The sequence below is a fragment of the Delphinus delphis genome, chromosome 3 (genome assembly GCF_949987515.2).
Source record: "Delphinus delphis chromosome 3, mDelDel1.2, whole genome shotgun sequence".
NCBI lineage: Eukaryota > Metazoa > Chordata > Mammalia > Artiodactyla > Delphinidae > Delphinus > Delphinus delphis.
Window position 1 is genome coordinate 120,753,107 of NC_082685.1, and position 13,630 is coordinate 120,766,736.

The 13,630-nt window shown below is 34.7% G+C and overlaps 1 protein-coding gene across 10 annotated transcripts in view; it reads right to left on the reverse strand.

Annotated features, from left to right (window-relative positions):
• Positions 1-6,788: 6,788 nt before the first annotated feature.
• The window catches only part of ERBIN (erbb2 interacting protein), a 109,579-nt gene continuing 102,737 nt past the window's right edge, over positions 6,789-13,630 (reverse strand). For 3 of the 10 annotated variants that reach the window (XM_060009405.1, XM_060009403.1, XM_060009404.1), the window contains 4 exons: positions 13,257-13,466; positions 12,068-12,160; positions 11,497-11,571; positions 6,789-10,689 (listed from right to left, as the gene is read on the reverse strand). In XM_060009405.1, coding sequence (XP_059865388.1) covers positions 10,582-10,689; positions 11,497-11,571; positions 12,068-12,160; positions 13,257-13,466 — 486 coding nt within the window. In that variant the 3' untranslated portion in view covers positions 6,789-10,581. Of the gene's footprint in view, positions 10,690-11,496; positions 11,572-12,067; positions 12,161-13,256; positions 13,487-13,630 lie in introns of those variants that run through there. The other 7 variants (XM_060009409.1, XM_060009408.1, XM_060009407.1 and 4 more) reach the window with 5 other exon arrangements.

Here is a 13,630-nt window from a genome sequence, read left to right on the forward strand (position 1 = left end):
TTCTCTGCTGCTTCCCCTTTCTTCTCCTTCTGGCACTCCAATAACGCATATGTTTTTCTGCTTGATGGTATCCCATAAGTCCCTCAGGCTCTCTTCATTTTTCTTCATTATTGTTTCTTTTTTTCTGTTCTGCCTCAGTAATTTCAAAATCCTGTCTATGAATTTGCTGATTCTTTCTTTTGCCTGGTCAAGGCTGCTGTTGAGTCCCTCTAGTAAATTTTCTTTCAGTTATTGTATGCTACGTTTCAGAATTTTTGTTTGATTCTTCTTCATTGTTTCTCTTTGTTGATATTATTTTGTTCATGCATCATTTTTCTGATTTTATTTAGTTGCCTACCTGTGCTCTCTTTTAATTCACTGAGCACCCCTATAATGATAGTTTTGAATTATTTGTCTGGTAATTCATATATCTCCATTTCTTTAGGGTCACTTTGTGAAGATTTCATTTGTTCCATTAAATGTGCCATGTTTCCTTGTTTCTCTGCATGTTTCTTGTTGGGATTTTGGCATTTGACAAATCTGTCACCTCTTTCAGACTTGCAGTTTGGTTCTGTATAGGAAGGGCTTTCTCCATTCAACCTGGTTAGAGATTCTGGAGACCTCTCAAGCATTCTCTGTGGATGCATTCTCTCTGGGCGTGTGTTTGTAATCTCCTAAATGAAGAGTTTAGCTGGTTTCTACTCAGGAGTTCTTCCTCTTGTCTGTCTGCACTACTGGGACTCTCTGGTGCTACAGTAAGCAGTCATACCACTGTTTACTGGAGCTCCACATGTCTATCTGTGGTACTGCACTCTGGTGTATGATAATTGTCTTTGTTCTTAGAGACCTGCAAGTATGCACCTTGTTCCTGCCTGTGCTTGGATTCAGGCAAGACAGAAACCAGTCCTTCATACAGCACCCACTAAAAGTCAGAATTTTAGATGTGTGGGCTTCCCTGGTGACACAGTGGTTGAGAATCCACCTGCCAATGCAGGGGACATGGGTTCGAGCCCTAGTCCGGGAAGATCCCACGTCCCGCGAAGCAACTAAGCCCATGCGCCACAATTACTGAGCCTGTGCTCTAGAACCTGCGAGCCACAAGTACTGAAGCCCATGCACCTAGAGCCTGTGCTCCACAAGAAGAGAAGCCATGGCAATGAAAAGCCCGCGCACCACATTGAAGAGTAGCTCCCACTTGCCACAACTAGAGAAAAGCCTGCGCGCAGCAACAAAGACCCAACACAGCCAAAAATAAATAAATAAATTTGTTAAAAAAAAAGAATGTTAGATGTATGTCCTACCCCTTTCTCTCCCCAGAGAGTAGATGGGAGTTGGGGGTTCCTCCCAATCACGCTGCACAGCATGAAGGGCTCTGGCAAAATAAAGTGTCCCAAATTTTCCTACCAGGATTTGATATGGTTGCTTTTGCACTTGCCTGAGGTGCAGGAATCTTTTAACTGGTTTCTTTCTCTCTCACATTAAGTATTTGACCCAAGAACTGTTGTTAAATCTGTGTCTCCACAGAGGCATGAGGGTCTAGGGCTTCCTGTTCCACCACTTTGCTGATATCATTCTGTGCTTGACCCTCTTTTAAAGGTCTTATCTGATTAGATCGGGTCCATACAGGATAGTCCCCCTTTTGATTCATTCAAAGTCACCTGGTTAGGTATCTTAACTTCATCCACAAAATCCTTACAATTTTGCCATATTCTATTGGTTGGAAGCAAGTCACAGGTTCTACCCATATTCAAGGGGAAGGGATTACACATCAAGGGTCAGGAATCATGGAGACTATGTGAGAATTCTGCCTACCATACTAGTCCTATCTTAGTTGGTGGTATGGGTACTTACAGAGAGGCTAGAGCCTAACCTCAAGTGCTTCCAGGACCTATATTAAATCTTGGCATAGAAGTGTTTTGACTCCACTTACTGGTAAAAATGGACTCTTGTTCTGATGCCAGCCTCTTCTCTCATTAGCTAAGGACCTGACAAAGGCTAAAGGTACATGAGGTAGGCTCTTATCAAAGATTTTATTTTCCAGTAAATGACTACATTTAAATTTCCTGGTGCTTCACAACCCAAGAGCTTCACTCCATTGTTCCCTGAATGTTCCACATCTTCTGAGCCTTTGTTTGGGAAGTCTTAGGTATCACTGAGTTGTACAAAACAGAAACCTACTCAACTGAGCTTCAGAAAAAAATGAGAGGATTTTTAGTGTGGATCTAGAGGAATCGCCCAGAATCCAAGAATATTAATTGGGCTTTATCAGGAACTGAAACCAATAACTGGAAATCTCTCAATCTCTGTGTAATGTTACCTTCTGGAGCTACTTCATTCTTTCTACTTTTTCAGCTTCTCAAAGCATACAGTAGAAAATGGCTTTGTTACAATAGAAATTTTAGTACCTACTTACCATGTTTATACAAGTCTAGTACCTGCTCTTGTCTAGAATCACTACCCCGATTCCAAATTCTTGAGAAAGAGAATCTAATTAGTCCAATTTGATTTAGCTAAAGCCTCTTGATTTCAGCTAAAGCCTCTTATTAGTTCTGTAAAAGTTTTGTTAAATACATAAATAATTTTCTACATTATGATGTGTGGAAAAATAAATTTGTTCTCTATTTTTCAAATATCTATATTACATTTATTTACTTATTTTTCTAATACTTTATATCATGTTAGGTTAGCTACAATCCCACTACAGTACTGAGTAGTGGTGGTAATGATGGGTATCTTCATTTTCCCTGTGTTTAGTGGGAATGCTTCTACAATTTCACCAGGATGTCTTTTTGATTTACCTCCTGACCCATTAGTTGTTCAAGATTATGTTGTTTAATGTCCACACATTTGTGAATTTTCCAGTAAAGGTGTTATCAGCTTAAGATAGACTTTATATCTATAAGATGTTTTATGGGAGCTTCATGGTAAGCACAAAACAAAAATATACAGTAGATTCATAAAAGATAAAGGAAATCAAAGCATACCACTATGAAAAACAATGAATTCCAGTGGTACTACAGCAGTCTTTAATCTACGGCTAATTGTTCCCCATTACTGAGGCAAGACTATTCTATGTACTCTACCTGATGCCTGTGACTCATGAGGTTTTCCACATTTGCTGATGGAAATGGGCATTTTATTTCATTTTTTGTGAGCACAGGGCACTGTTACCTCAAATCCTTTCAGGCAGTTTTTCATCCTGCCCTGAGGACTTTCCACAGCACAGGACTTTCCAGCACACACATGTGCTGATCAGTACTCAGCTGAATTGAAAACGGGGACCCTACACAGATCTCTGGAGTTCTTTCTGTGCAGCTCTCTCCACTTCATTATTCTGCCCTGTGAACTACACCTCCCTTGCTGTCCTGGACTCTGAGCTCCACCTCCTCAATTTAGGGAGTTTGCCAGGCTTGCCTGGGCTCCCCTTCCATGATCCATGGCCTGGAAATACTCTCAAGGTAGTAGTAAGCTAGAGACAATTGTAGACTTCACCTCTTTTTTCCCCCTTGTCCCTCAGGGATCACTGTCCTTCACTGCCTGATGTCCAGTATTTGAAGATCATGATTTCTTATATTTTATCTGTTTTGGGTATTTTTAGGAGAGAGGATAAATCCATCATGGCCAGAATAATCAGTACCAACAAACTTACTCTGAAACATACATGGAAAAATAAAAATGTACATATACCTGAGCCAGTTTTGAGAATAGGAGCAAAAAGGGAGGATGATTCTCTGAGTGTTATCTCCATACCATAAGCATCAGCATCACCTAGGAACTTGCTAGAAATGAAAATTCGTGGGCATCAACCCAAACCTACTTAATCAAAAGCCCTTTAGGTGAGGCCGAACAAGCCCTCCAGGTGACTGATGTGGCAAAGCTTGACAATCACTGATATATACATATATATATATGACGTTTTAGTTAAAAAAGAAACATAGTACATAAAAGCAAATATAGAAAAATGTTAATGGAAGACTCTAGATGATAGATGTTCCTTATAAAGCTTTCAAATTTGCTGAAAAAAAAGGTATAGGTATAAGAACAGAAAAACAGACCAAAAGAACACTATAGAGAACTCAGAAAGTCTGTGTATACAGAGGTATTTGATATACAATAAAGATTGCATCACAGATCAACAGAAAGTAGGCCTGTTTAGTAAATGATGTAAAGAAAACGAGGAATTGATCCCAACATTAGGCCATAAACCATGGTGGACTCTAAATGGATTAAAATCTAAATAATAAATATATATATCTAGTAGAAGTAAATGTGAGAAAATAGCTTTTTGACTCAGCAATGGGGAAGACTTAAGAACAATAAAGCATAATGATATACTTTATTGTTGACAAGTTGATAGATTCGTCTTCATCTACGTTAAACTTTTTTGTAAACAAAATACACCATAAACAAAGTTAAACAGACTGGACCGGGAACACATATTTGCAAATGTCCAAAAGGAAAGGAGAGTAATATCAAGAATGGACAAGGAACTGCTACAAATCAGCCTTGAAAACATCAGAAAAATGGGAAAAGGGAATAGGACAATTACAGAATGGTAAACCTTAATGGCTAACAAGTATATGTACTTGTCAAACCACAGGTAATTAAAGGAATGAAATTTAAACCAATGTCAAAATACAATGTTATATTCATCAAACATGCAAAAGTTAGAAAGTCACATAGTACTATTTGCAAATGTGGAGAAATGAGATCCATGTTTAGCTAGTGAGAGCATAAACTGGTGCAGACTGTGGAAAAGTATTTTTACTGGTATTTTGTGAAATTAATAGTATCTATGACCTAGCAATTGTACTCCTAGGTACATATTCTAGACAAATTTTCACACAGGTTCAAAAAAATGAAATAAGGATACTCACCACTGTGGTGTTTATGGCAACACGGGGTGAAGTGGAGGCATCAAAAGTGTTCATCACTATAAAAATGGATAAGTCAAATGCAGTGGAGTCAACTATATGTATACACATCATTGTGTGACCAAAAAAAAAAAAAAAACCCTAGAGCCTGTTGCATTTACTTGTATAAATAAAAAACACAATACTGAATGTCTATTCTTTGTATAATCATTATTCACCACATGAATTCCAACTTAAGATTTTTCTAATATTTTACATCCACATTATTTATCAATACTAAGGACATTTATTTCTGCTCTACAAGTGGTTTTGGTCACATTATTTCTTGGATCCCAAATTTACTTTTGAGATTAAATTTTCATTTTATTCCAATATATCCCCTGGTACCTCTTCTGGAGAGGCTATATGGGAGGTAAATTTTGAAACCTTGAATTCCTGAAACTGTATTTTGCTTTCAGACTTAAATAACCTTAAAGTTTTGGATATATTGCTTTACTGTATCCTTGCATCCAATGATGCTGATGAAAATTGTTAGTCAATCTGATTTTGTTCACTTTGCAAGTAATTTCCTTCACATTTTGGAACTTTGCATGGTGTCCTGATCTGAAATTTCATGAAGATCTATTTATAAGTGTGTTCATGTTACAGTTTTTGTTATGAATGGACCCACTGATCTGAGGACCTATGCTGTTCTTCAGATCTAGGACATTTTCTTGAGCATTTTTTCTCATTCTGTATCTATCTCCTGCCTTCTCCCTTTGAACTCCTATTGGATCCAAGTTGGAACATGAAGACTATTCCTGTCTCACTTCACACTATTTCTTAGTTCTTTTGCATTACATTCTATGGAATCCAAATCTAAGAGAGAGAGTTGATTTGCTCTTTAGGTGTATACTTCCTACTTAGCACAGTTGTTGAATTTGTGACAAATTCTACTTTACATTATAAAGATATTTAAATACTTTCATAAGTTTCAGAAGATATTGCTTTTAAATAGTGATTTCTTTGGTGACATTCATGGTGATGCTTTTCTTCAATAGTTCAGTAACTCTTGTTATCATCGTAGTATGAGCTTGACTACAGTACGCAAATAACCTTCTCAAACTACCTGCACTGATGGTGAGTGAAGGCGATATTACACTGGGTAGGCCACGCCACTTCAAAATGGCCGCACTATTTTTTTCTAATCTAAGCATCCATACGCATTGCTCCTGCCTTGGGCCAGACATCTCCTGCACATTGCTTGGCATAAAAAAGGTGGTTGTCCTAACCAGTTTCTCATGATGCAGCATCCAACCATCACTAGAACTCCTGCTTGATCCACTGTCCTGTCTCTACTTTTGAGGTATCCCTGAAGCCAAATTCACCTTTTGTGGTAGAATCTTCTGGCCCTACCTGCCCTAGGTCTTCCAACAATTCCTTGAAGTTTATCCAGTGTACACCTTTATTTTCCAAAACTTTGGAAATTAAATACTTTTATCTATCATAGTATTAAATCATCTTTTGTCACTTCTAGGGATATGGATGGGAAGGGGAGCATGAAGGATGAGCCAGTGTACAACCTTGAACAATTTACTTTGGGAGATAAGCCTGCACACGGTGCTCGGGAAAACAAATGCTCCTCTGAAGGATGATCCAAATGTGAAGGAAATGTTTTAATATCCATTCTGGGATGGCATTAGTTCTGAGTATTAGGTTTGGCCCTTCATGAAGATGGGGAGTCCTACAATCATCTACCCTAAGAACTCATGCTCCACATACTAATTTTTCTTCAATTTTAATTCTTCATTTTTAGCTTATTTTTCTTTAAGTTTCCTGACAAGGAAATTAGTTGGGAAGAACATATAAAAAAAAAGATCCTTCTAAAGCTCTGCCTTGGAGGAACAAAACTGGTTTGATTAGATTAAAGCAAGGTCAGTTGAGGAAAAATATTTATCGACAATGTTCTTCATACAAAACAAAAATAGCTTTATTGAATCACAGGGTTGGGGGCAGGAAAGCATACATGAGCTTTTCATATTTCATCCTGAAATCAGATTGAGGGCTGACTGAGAAGCTAGGTTGGCCAGATGAAACCCCATGAAAGTTTGTAACTGTCCCTAGTTGTTATATTTGAAAAAGGGAATTATAACAGTAGCAGCATTTTTCAGTCTCTTTCTTAAAAATTCTACTGAGGTATTTTCCCCAAATAAACCTTCTCAGTTTAGAATGCTGCTTGGATTTTAGGACTGTACATTTTTGGAGACCGTAAATTTTAATTCCACAAATTGCTTCACAAAGAGTATGCAAAGTCCTAAAAAGAAAATGGCATTCTCTTAAGATTTTTCCAAAACTATAAATGACTGTGTTTGCTACCCTGCTGGGCTTAAAATTCTGCAGAGGTAAAGAAACAGCAGCTTTAGATATAAGATAGTCAACCTTTTCTGAATTCTATTATTAGAAACAAAAGGATTACCTAAAGGTTTGAGCTGGCTACTTATATAATCTAGACTACCTTTTAAAAGTAATTGCTTGTTCCCTTGTTCATCATCAATTATGTGTATTCATTAACTCTTTTAATGAAACAAAATTATTCTAATTTTGATTTCAATATATCGTTCATAAGAAATCTATTTACTATACATTAAACCAAAAGTATAAGCTAATAAGAACTTCAACAAAGAATGAAAAAAATACCTTTTCAAGTAGATGTGACTGATCACCAATCATGAACTGAAAAGCATTTCCATCCCAAAGGCTTCCTTCAGAAGTAAAAAATAAGGTAAACCTACACTTCTTCCATACCCAGAAATACGAGGGATTAAATGTTCTTAAAGAATTTTTCAAGTATATACACAGCTTCAAGTCCAAAGAGGTCAGAAAAATATTTACAAAATAAATGTGTAGGGAGTTTTAGAATTTCATGGACTCAGAGGAACCAATGATTCCTTAATGAATCAGCATAAAACTTTAGTTTGTGTAAACAATTTTGTGCTGGACGTATAATTTTTAACGGTTTAAAATTTTAGGGTGGTCAATTTTAAATGCTGTTACTAAAAATAAGACAGTTTTGGTTTTGATGGTTTGCTACATAATACTTATTAAAAGTAAGTATATCAATTATGGGCATGGGCCTTAACTACAGATTACTCAATAATATATAAACTAAAAATGTCTTTTCTATTTCCTCAAAAGATTTAAATTATTACTCTTTTATTCAAATTTTGAAATTTTATCATTACCAAAACAAAAATTCTAATGAAGAATTCTTGTTATTTAATTTTAATTTTCCAGCATTTTAGGAGAAAACTTTGGCTATTTAAGTGCAAAACTATTTTGCTATTAGTTTTTTAAGTTATGTGTCATGTTACTCATCTTGTAACAAACTTTCTTACTTGACTTTGTGTGTTACGAGAACATTAAAATTTTTTTAAATTAACTAGAATAGAAGAAAATACTAGTGTATATAACATTTGTTGTACTTGTAATATTTCAATATAATGTGCAGACAACTAATTTAAGGTTAGATCATTGATGAATCAATTGTTCTTTGTGGCTTATTTCCTTTTCCAAAATCACAGTCTGTGTATCTGATTCAAGGTAAAGAAGTTGAAAATGTCAGAATTATACCTATTTTTTGTATTCCTTATTAAAAGCAGAATGTGACTGTGAGAAGTTGACTGAAACCAATAAAAAATGATGGGAGTAATTTTAGAATGCCAAAATTAATATTTTAAAATAAACTATGAATAAAGGGAACACCAAGGCTTGTCTTAAAGAAGCTGTTTGTCATTTTTTAGAGATTACAACACACATACAATAAATGAATTTTATCAAAATACAGCACATTTTGTCTACTATATCCATAAAAATCAATTCCTATGTAAATAGTACTGAAAATCAACTAAAATGAGTTAAAATTTACAAAGAGTTGTTAAAGGGCTTCAGTCAATATTATTAAAACTATACAGTACAATAACCAATTGATAACATCTTGAAAGAAGTGCAGTATTGGAGTTCACATCTTTTTAAAAGTACTGCCTATTTACTCTGACTAGCAAGAAACAAACGAGTCCAACTCACTTTTGCAAAAATAATGCAGATTGCTGTTTTCGCTAGTCTTATAGAAGACTTAACCTTAAAACAAGGTTGAAGAACAAAGCGTAACAGATTCAAAATTCCAAAATTATATTTCTTAGTAATTAAAAATGAATTGCAATAACTGAATATTGCTCTAATGAAACGCTCAGACTAGCCTCGACTAAAAACAGTTATTGGTCTTCTATGGCACTTTTTTCTGGTCCAAATAACCATGCATTAATTCTTACCATTGCATGTCACTCAAATTTTATTTGATTACATAGACAGAACAAAAACAAATAAAATTAATGGTTTGAACAAAATTAATAAACCTCTATCAAATAATTGTTACACTAACGAGGAACAAAGGCAGTTGGTGGTAAAACACTATTACACTGATACACTTAGAAACCCTTTAAAGACTCTGAAGTGTCGAGTTCACATTTAATGTTACCTGTAGGAACAGCCCTTTATCTGAACACCATTACACACTGGTAGGCCTCAAGGACCCATCCCTTTGCTCTACAACTCTCCACAGCAATTCTCTATCACTGTGCCAGTTTCACAAACTTGCTTTGGTTTCCTAGCTCCATGCGTACTGTTTCCTTTTACTTTACCAAGGCAATGTTGAGGCCAAACAAAATCAAGAGGCTTTCCTAAATCTTACATTTTGTGTTACAGCAACACAATCTTAAAACTGGCCATTTCAGTTTCATTTGTTGCTTAAAATAAAAATTATAAATTAAGATTAAAATGGAGTACTAATTATAAAACAAATTGCAAGTACCACCATTTGCAAAAAATCAAGGAATTTCTGCATCACGGAAAATGCATGGACCAAAAAAAAAAAAAACAAAAAGGAAAGAAAATGCATGAACATGCATCTACAGAAGAGTTAAAAATTTCCTGTGACTAAAAAATTGAAACTTGATTCACTAGTAGCAGATGTAGAGTAATGGCTATGACAAGAACAGATCCTGAAGAGCTCATAAAATGCAATTATTGTCTTTTTTATTTCTTTAAAAAGACATCACATTTTTTATTGCATTATTCTATTAATAAAAACACATTAACAGCTGTTTTTTTTTCATTCTTTGCTTCCAGATTTTTATAGGAAATAACTGTTTTAATCTGGCCTTGGAAAGTGAACCCACCAGCACCACCTTCACCTACTCATTCTTCAATTCAATATGCACATAGCAAAAGCCAACACTTTGAATCTCTTGCCCACATAAAAAAAAAAGTTTCAGCAGAAAAACATTAATACCAGTTGAATAAAAATAAGGGCATAAAAGCTATGAGATAGATAGCTCTGCCATCTGTCTCTGGGCTACAATCAAGGCTAACTAGAGCCTTGCACAGAGTTCAATCATGTGTATGAAATCCAAAAATAAACCTACACTCTATACAAAAACAACATACATTTGTTTTTGTAGCCTTGACTGCTATGTTTAAAAACCTAAAAGTTTTATATGGTATGAATTCAACAGTCTCCCCTATATACTGTACAGTGGTTCTTTCCCTCTAATCACAAATTCCATTATTTCATTAATGTACAAATTTGAACATATTTGAGTTCTTTATATATAAAAATAGTCAAAATATTAATTTCCCCTGCAAGTATCTTCCAATAAATCTTGCTGTCTCTCCATTTTTTAGTCCACAGCTCTTATGAGGAAACCTCTCGTACAATGATGAGTTCTACTGTGTTCTGGAAAGTTTTTAGCAAGGACACTGCTTGTCCATGTTCAATATTGATAAAACTGTAGCCATTAGCCTAGAAGAAAGAAGAAAAAAGCTTAAAAAAAAATTTCATAGTCATTTATTTGCATTTGTGCATTTGAATTTCTGCCAGCTCACAAACCTGGCAGAAAATAAGCATCATTTTGGCAATTTAAAACAACATCTAGACTCCTGGGCCCTAACCCATCTCTATGGAAATAAAATCTCTGAAGGTGGGACCCAGGACCTGTATCTTGCCCACATTTTCAGATGATTCTTACATAGCAACCTGACATTAGGAAGCACTTGTCTAAGACAGTGTCAGACATGGTGTTGTGTGTATACGCTAAGGTACAACTGAGGTCACCAAGCTGCAAGGGTAAAAGAGGTCAAGGCCTAGTCTTTCCATTGCCTAGGAGCCACCAGATCAAGGACACTACACTTCTTATAATTTAAGCTAAACATCTAATGATGTTTTACTATACATCAGACACACAGTTCTAAGTGCTTCTTGTGAATTAAATCCTTTAATTCTCGTAACACACAGAGGAGATTCTTTCATCATCTTATTTTAGAAGAAGTTAACATTCGTAAACTTAAACAAAAGGCTAAGATATATTCCAAAAAATGCTAAGGTTTATTTAAAAATATCAGTATGATCTTCCAAGGTACAAGGTGGAAATATTTTAAGCTATGAAAGCACTGGAGAGTAGCCTATAAGAAACGCCACTGTTTTCATCCACAAGTATTTGAAGATATCTTCATAAAATGCTTACTTTCAAATCTGGCATTTAATAAGCCCTTGATGAGGAAGGCAGATGTTATAAAACAAAAAGTAATAAAAAAAATGTATCTTAGTTACCTGAATAATTTTATCACCTGGTTGCAGTAATTTTGATGCTGGCCCTTCAGGCTGTACCCTTGTTACAAATATACCCTTTAATAACAACAAAAAAGATAATTATTTGATGGAATTTGATAATTATTTGATGCATAAATAAAACAGTACCAAGGAGCAATCTTTTTTTTAATAGTATGCAAATATTTGAATTGTGGTGCAAGTTTTCTCCCTGTCTCCTCTGAATAATATTGTGACCACGCTATGTTATTTGTGCTTCTGGTAATTCTTACTTTAGTGATTTTTATTAAAGTGATAAAAAAGTTATTCTATAGATGTGAAGAAAAGTATTAACAATTAAAAAATCACTTCACAATATAATGAACATTAAAAATTTTTGGTTAAATTTGTAGCCCTTAAACAATTTGAGCTGATCACATTTCAAAACAAAAAGCTGAACAATACAGAGGGAAATCACAAGGTGATGTCTGTCTATATCTATATAAATATGTTAGATTTTTACTTATACATAAAAGGTACTAATTTAGTGAATAAAAATTAATGAGCATTTCAAGGATATATAAACAAAACTCACATCGTCATCAGGTCTGAATGGGTTTCCTCTTCCCCCAACCCCTCCTGATATGCTAAATCCAAGTTCTGGATCCTTGTCAACTCTCACTCGAATCTGAGTTAATATGGAAATAAATTTATTACTAATATCAGAAAAAGCTATAATACAATAATAACCACACTGGTAAATTAAGTTCAAGAAAACATAAATATGTAAGAATTCAACTAAAATAAATATTTGGGCAGATGAAATGAAACTACAATGTGAAATATTATGTTAATGAGTTAGTGAGTTAAAGGCACAGCTGGGATTATAAAGCATAGCTCCTAAATTAACCTATTGCTATCTTATGAGGATATGCAACAAATTAATGTTGACTTTATATATTTTGGACAGCACGGACTTTAATGACATAGAGCATACACACAAAACATGTATTTTATTATCAGTTTCCATTTGTAGAACATCTAAATTACATAGTATTTCTGACTACTGGATGTTTCATAAGACATCTAAAAGATCCCTGGGTGGTTGTTGGATATTAACTCATTTCCTAAATCTGTTTATATGCTTCAAAGGAGTTGGGATTGATGATCAATCAATACTATTTTTTACAACCAAGCTATAGAAAAAGATGCAAGAACTAAATTTTTGTTATAAAACACTCCCTTTCCCCAGAGACCAAAACAAAATGAAGCATTTGTTCTCTAAGTTTCTAATAATAATATTTTATTAATAAACTATCAAAATATATGAATATATAACTGTTGACTTTTTAAGTACTTTGTAAGATTTAATTCTCAAAGTAGTCTGGAGACTATAGGCCAGTTTCAAAAGCTAACTATCAAATAACAATTAGCAAACTATAATATGCCATTCAAGTTTAACGGTCTACTATTTTTATTCCTGAAGAAGGTCCGATTACTGGAGTATCATCATCAACCAGTTTTGGAAATACAACCACCTTAGGAAAAAAAAAAATCATGCCCTCAATACTATCCTATATCAATTTATCAGAACAGGGGGGATCATACTGTCAAGTTAAACCACAAAGTTTAATACCTTATAAACTTAACATGAAACCAAGCCATTAAACAAAACAGTAAAAACTATGTTAAAATTCTGTATGGATTTATTGCTATAATTAAATAACCTATAAAATACATTAAAAGCTTAGTCTCATATTCCAAATATTCTTGATCATTCTTACCTCTTGCCTTGCCAGTTCATGGCCTTGTCTAGGAGAACAATGGGGCTGTGTGTATGGAGGCTGGTGGGCCACTTTCAGCATCAAGTAATCAATTAGTTGTTCTCTAGAGGGATGCCTTGCCACAGATGCCTGAGGAAGGGGGTGATGTATTTGACTATAATTTGCCTGAGGCCTGAGAGGCTGGCCCATCTGTCCATTACTCAAAGGCATCTAAGAAAAACATGAAGTCTCTTAAAATGACCAATAATAATGCCTTGTTACAAATATTTGGATGTTCTTCTTGGAGCAATACAAAAGCACTAGAGTTTAACATTCTAAATCACACAGTATCACGCCATGTGTGCCATTTTTTCTAATTTTACACTTTTAAAAGA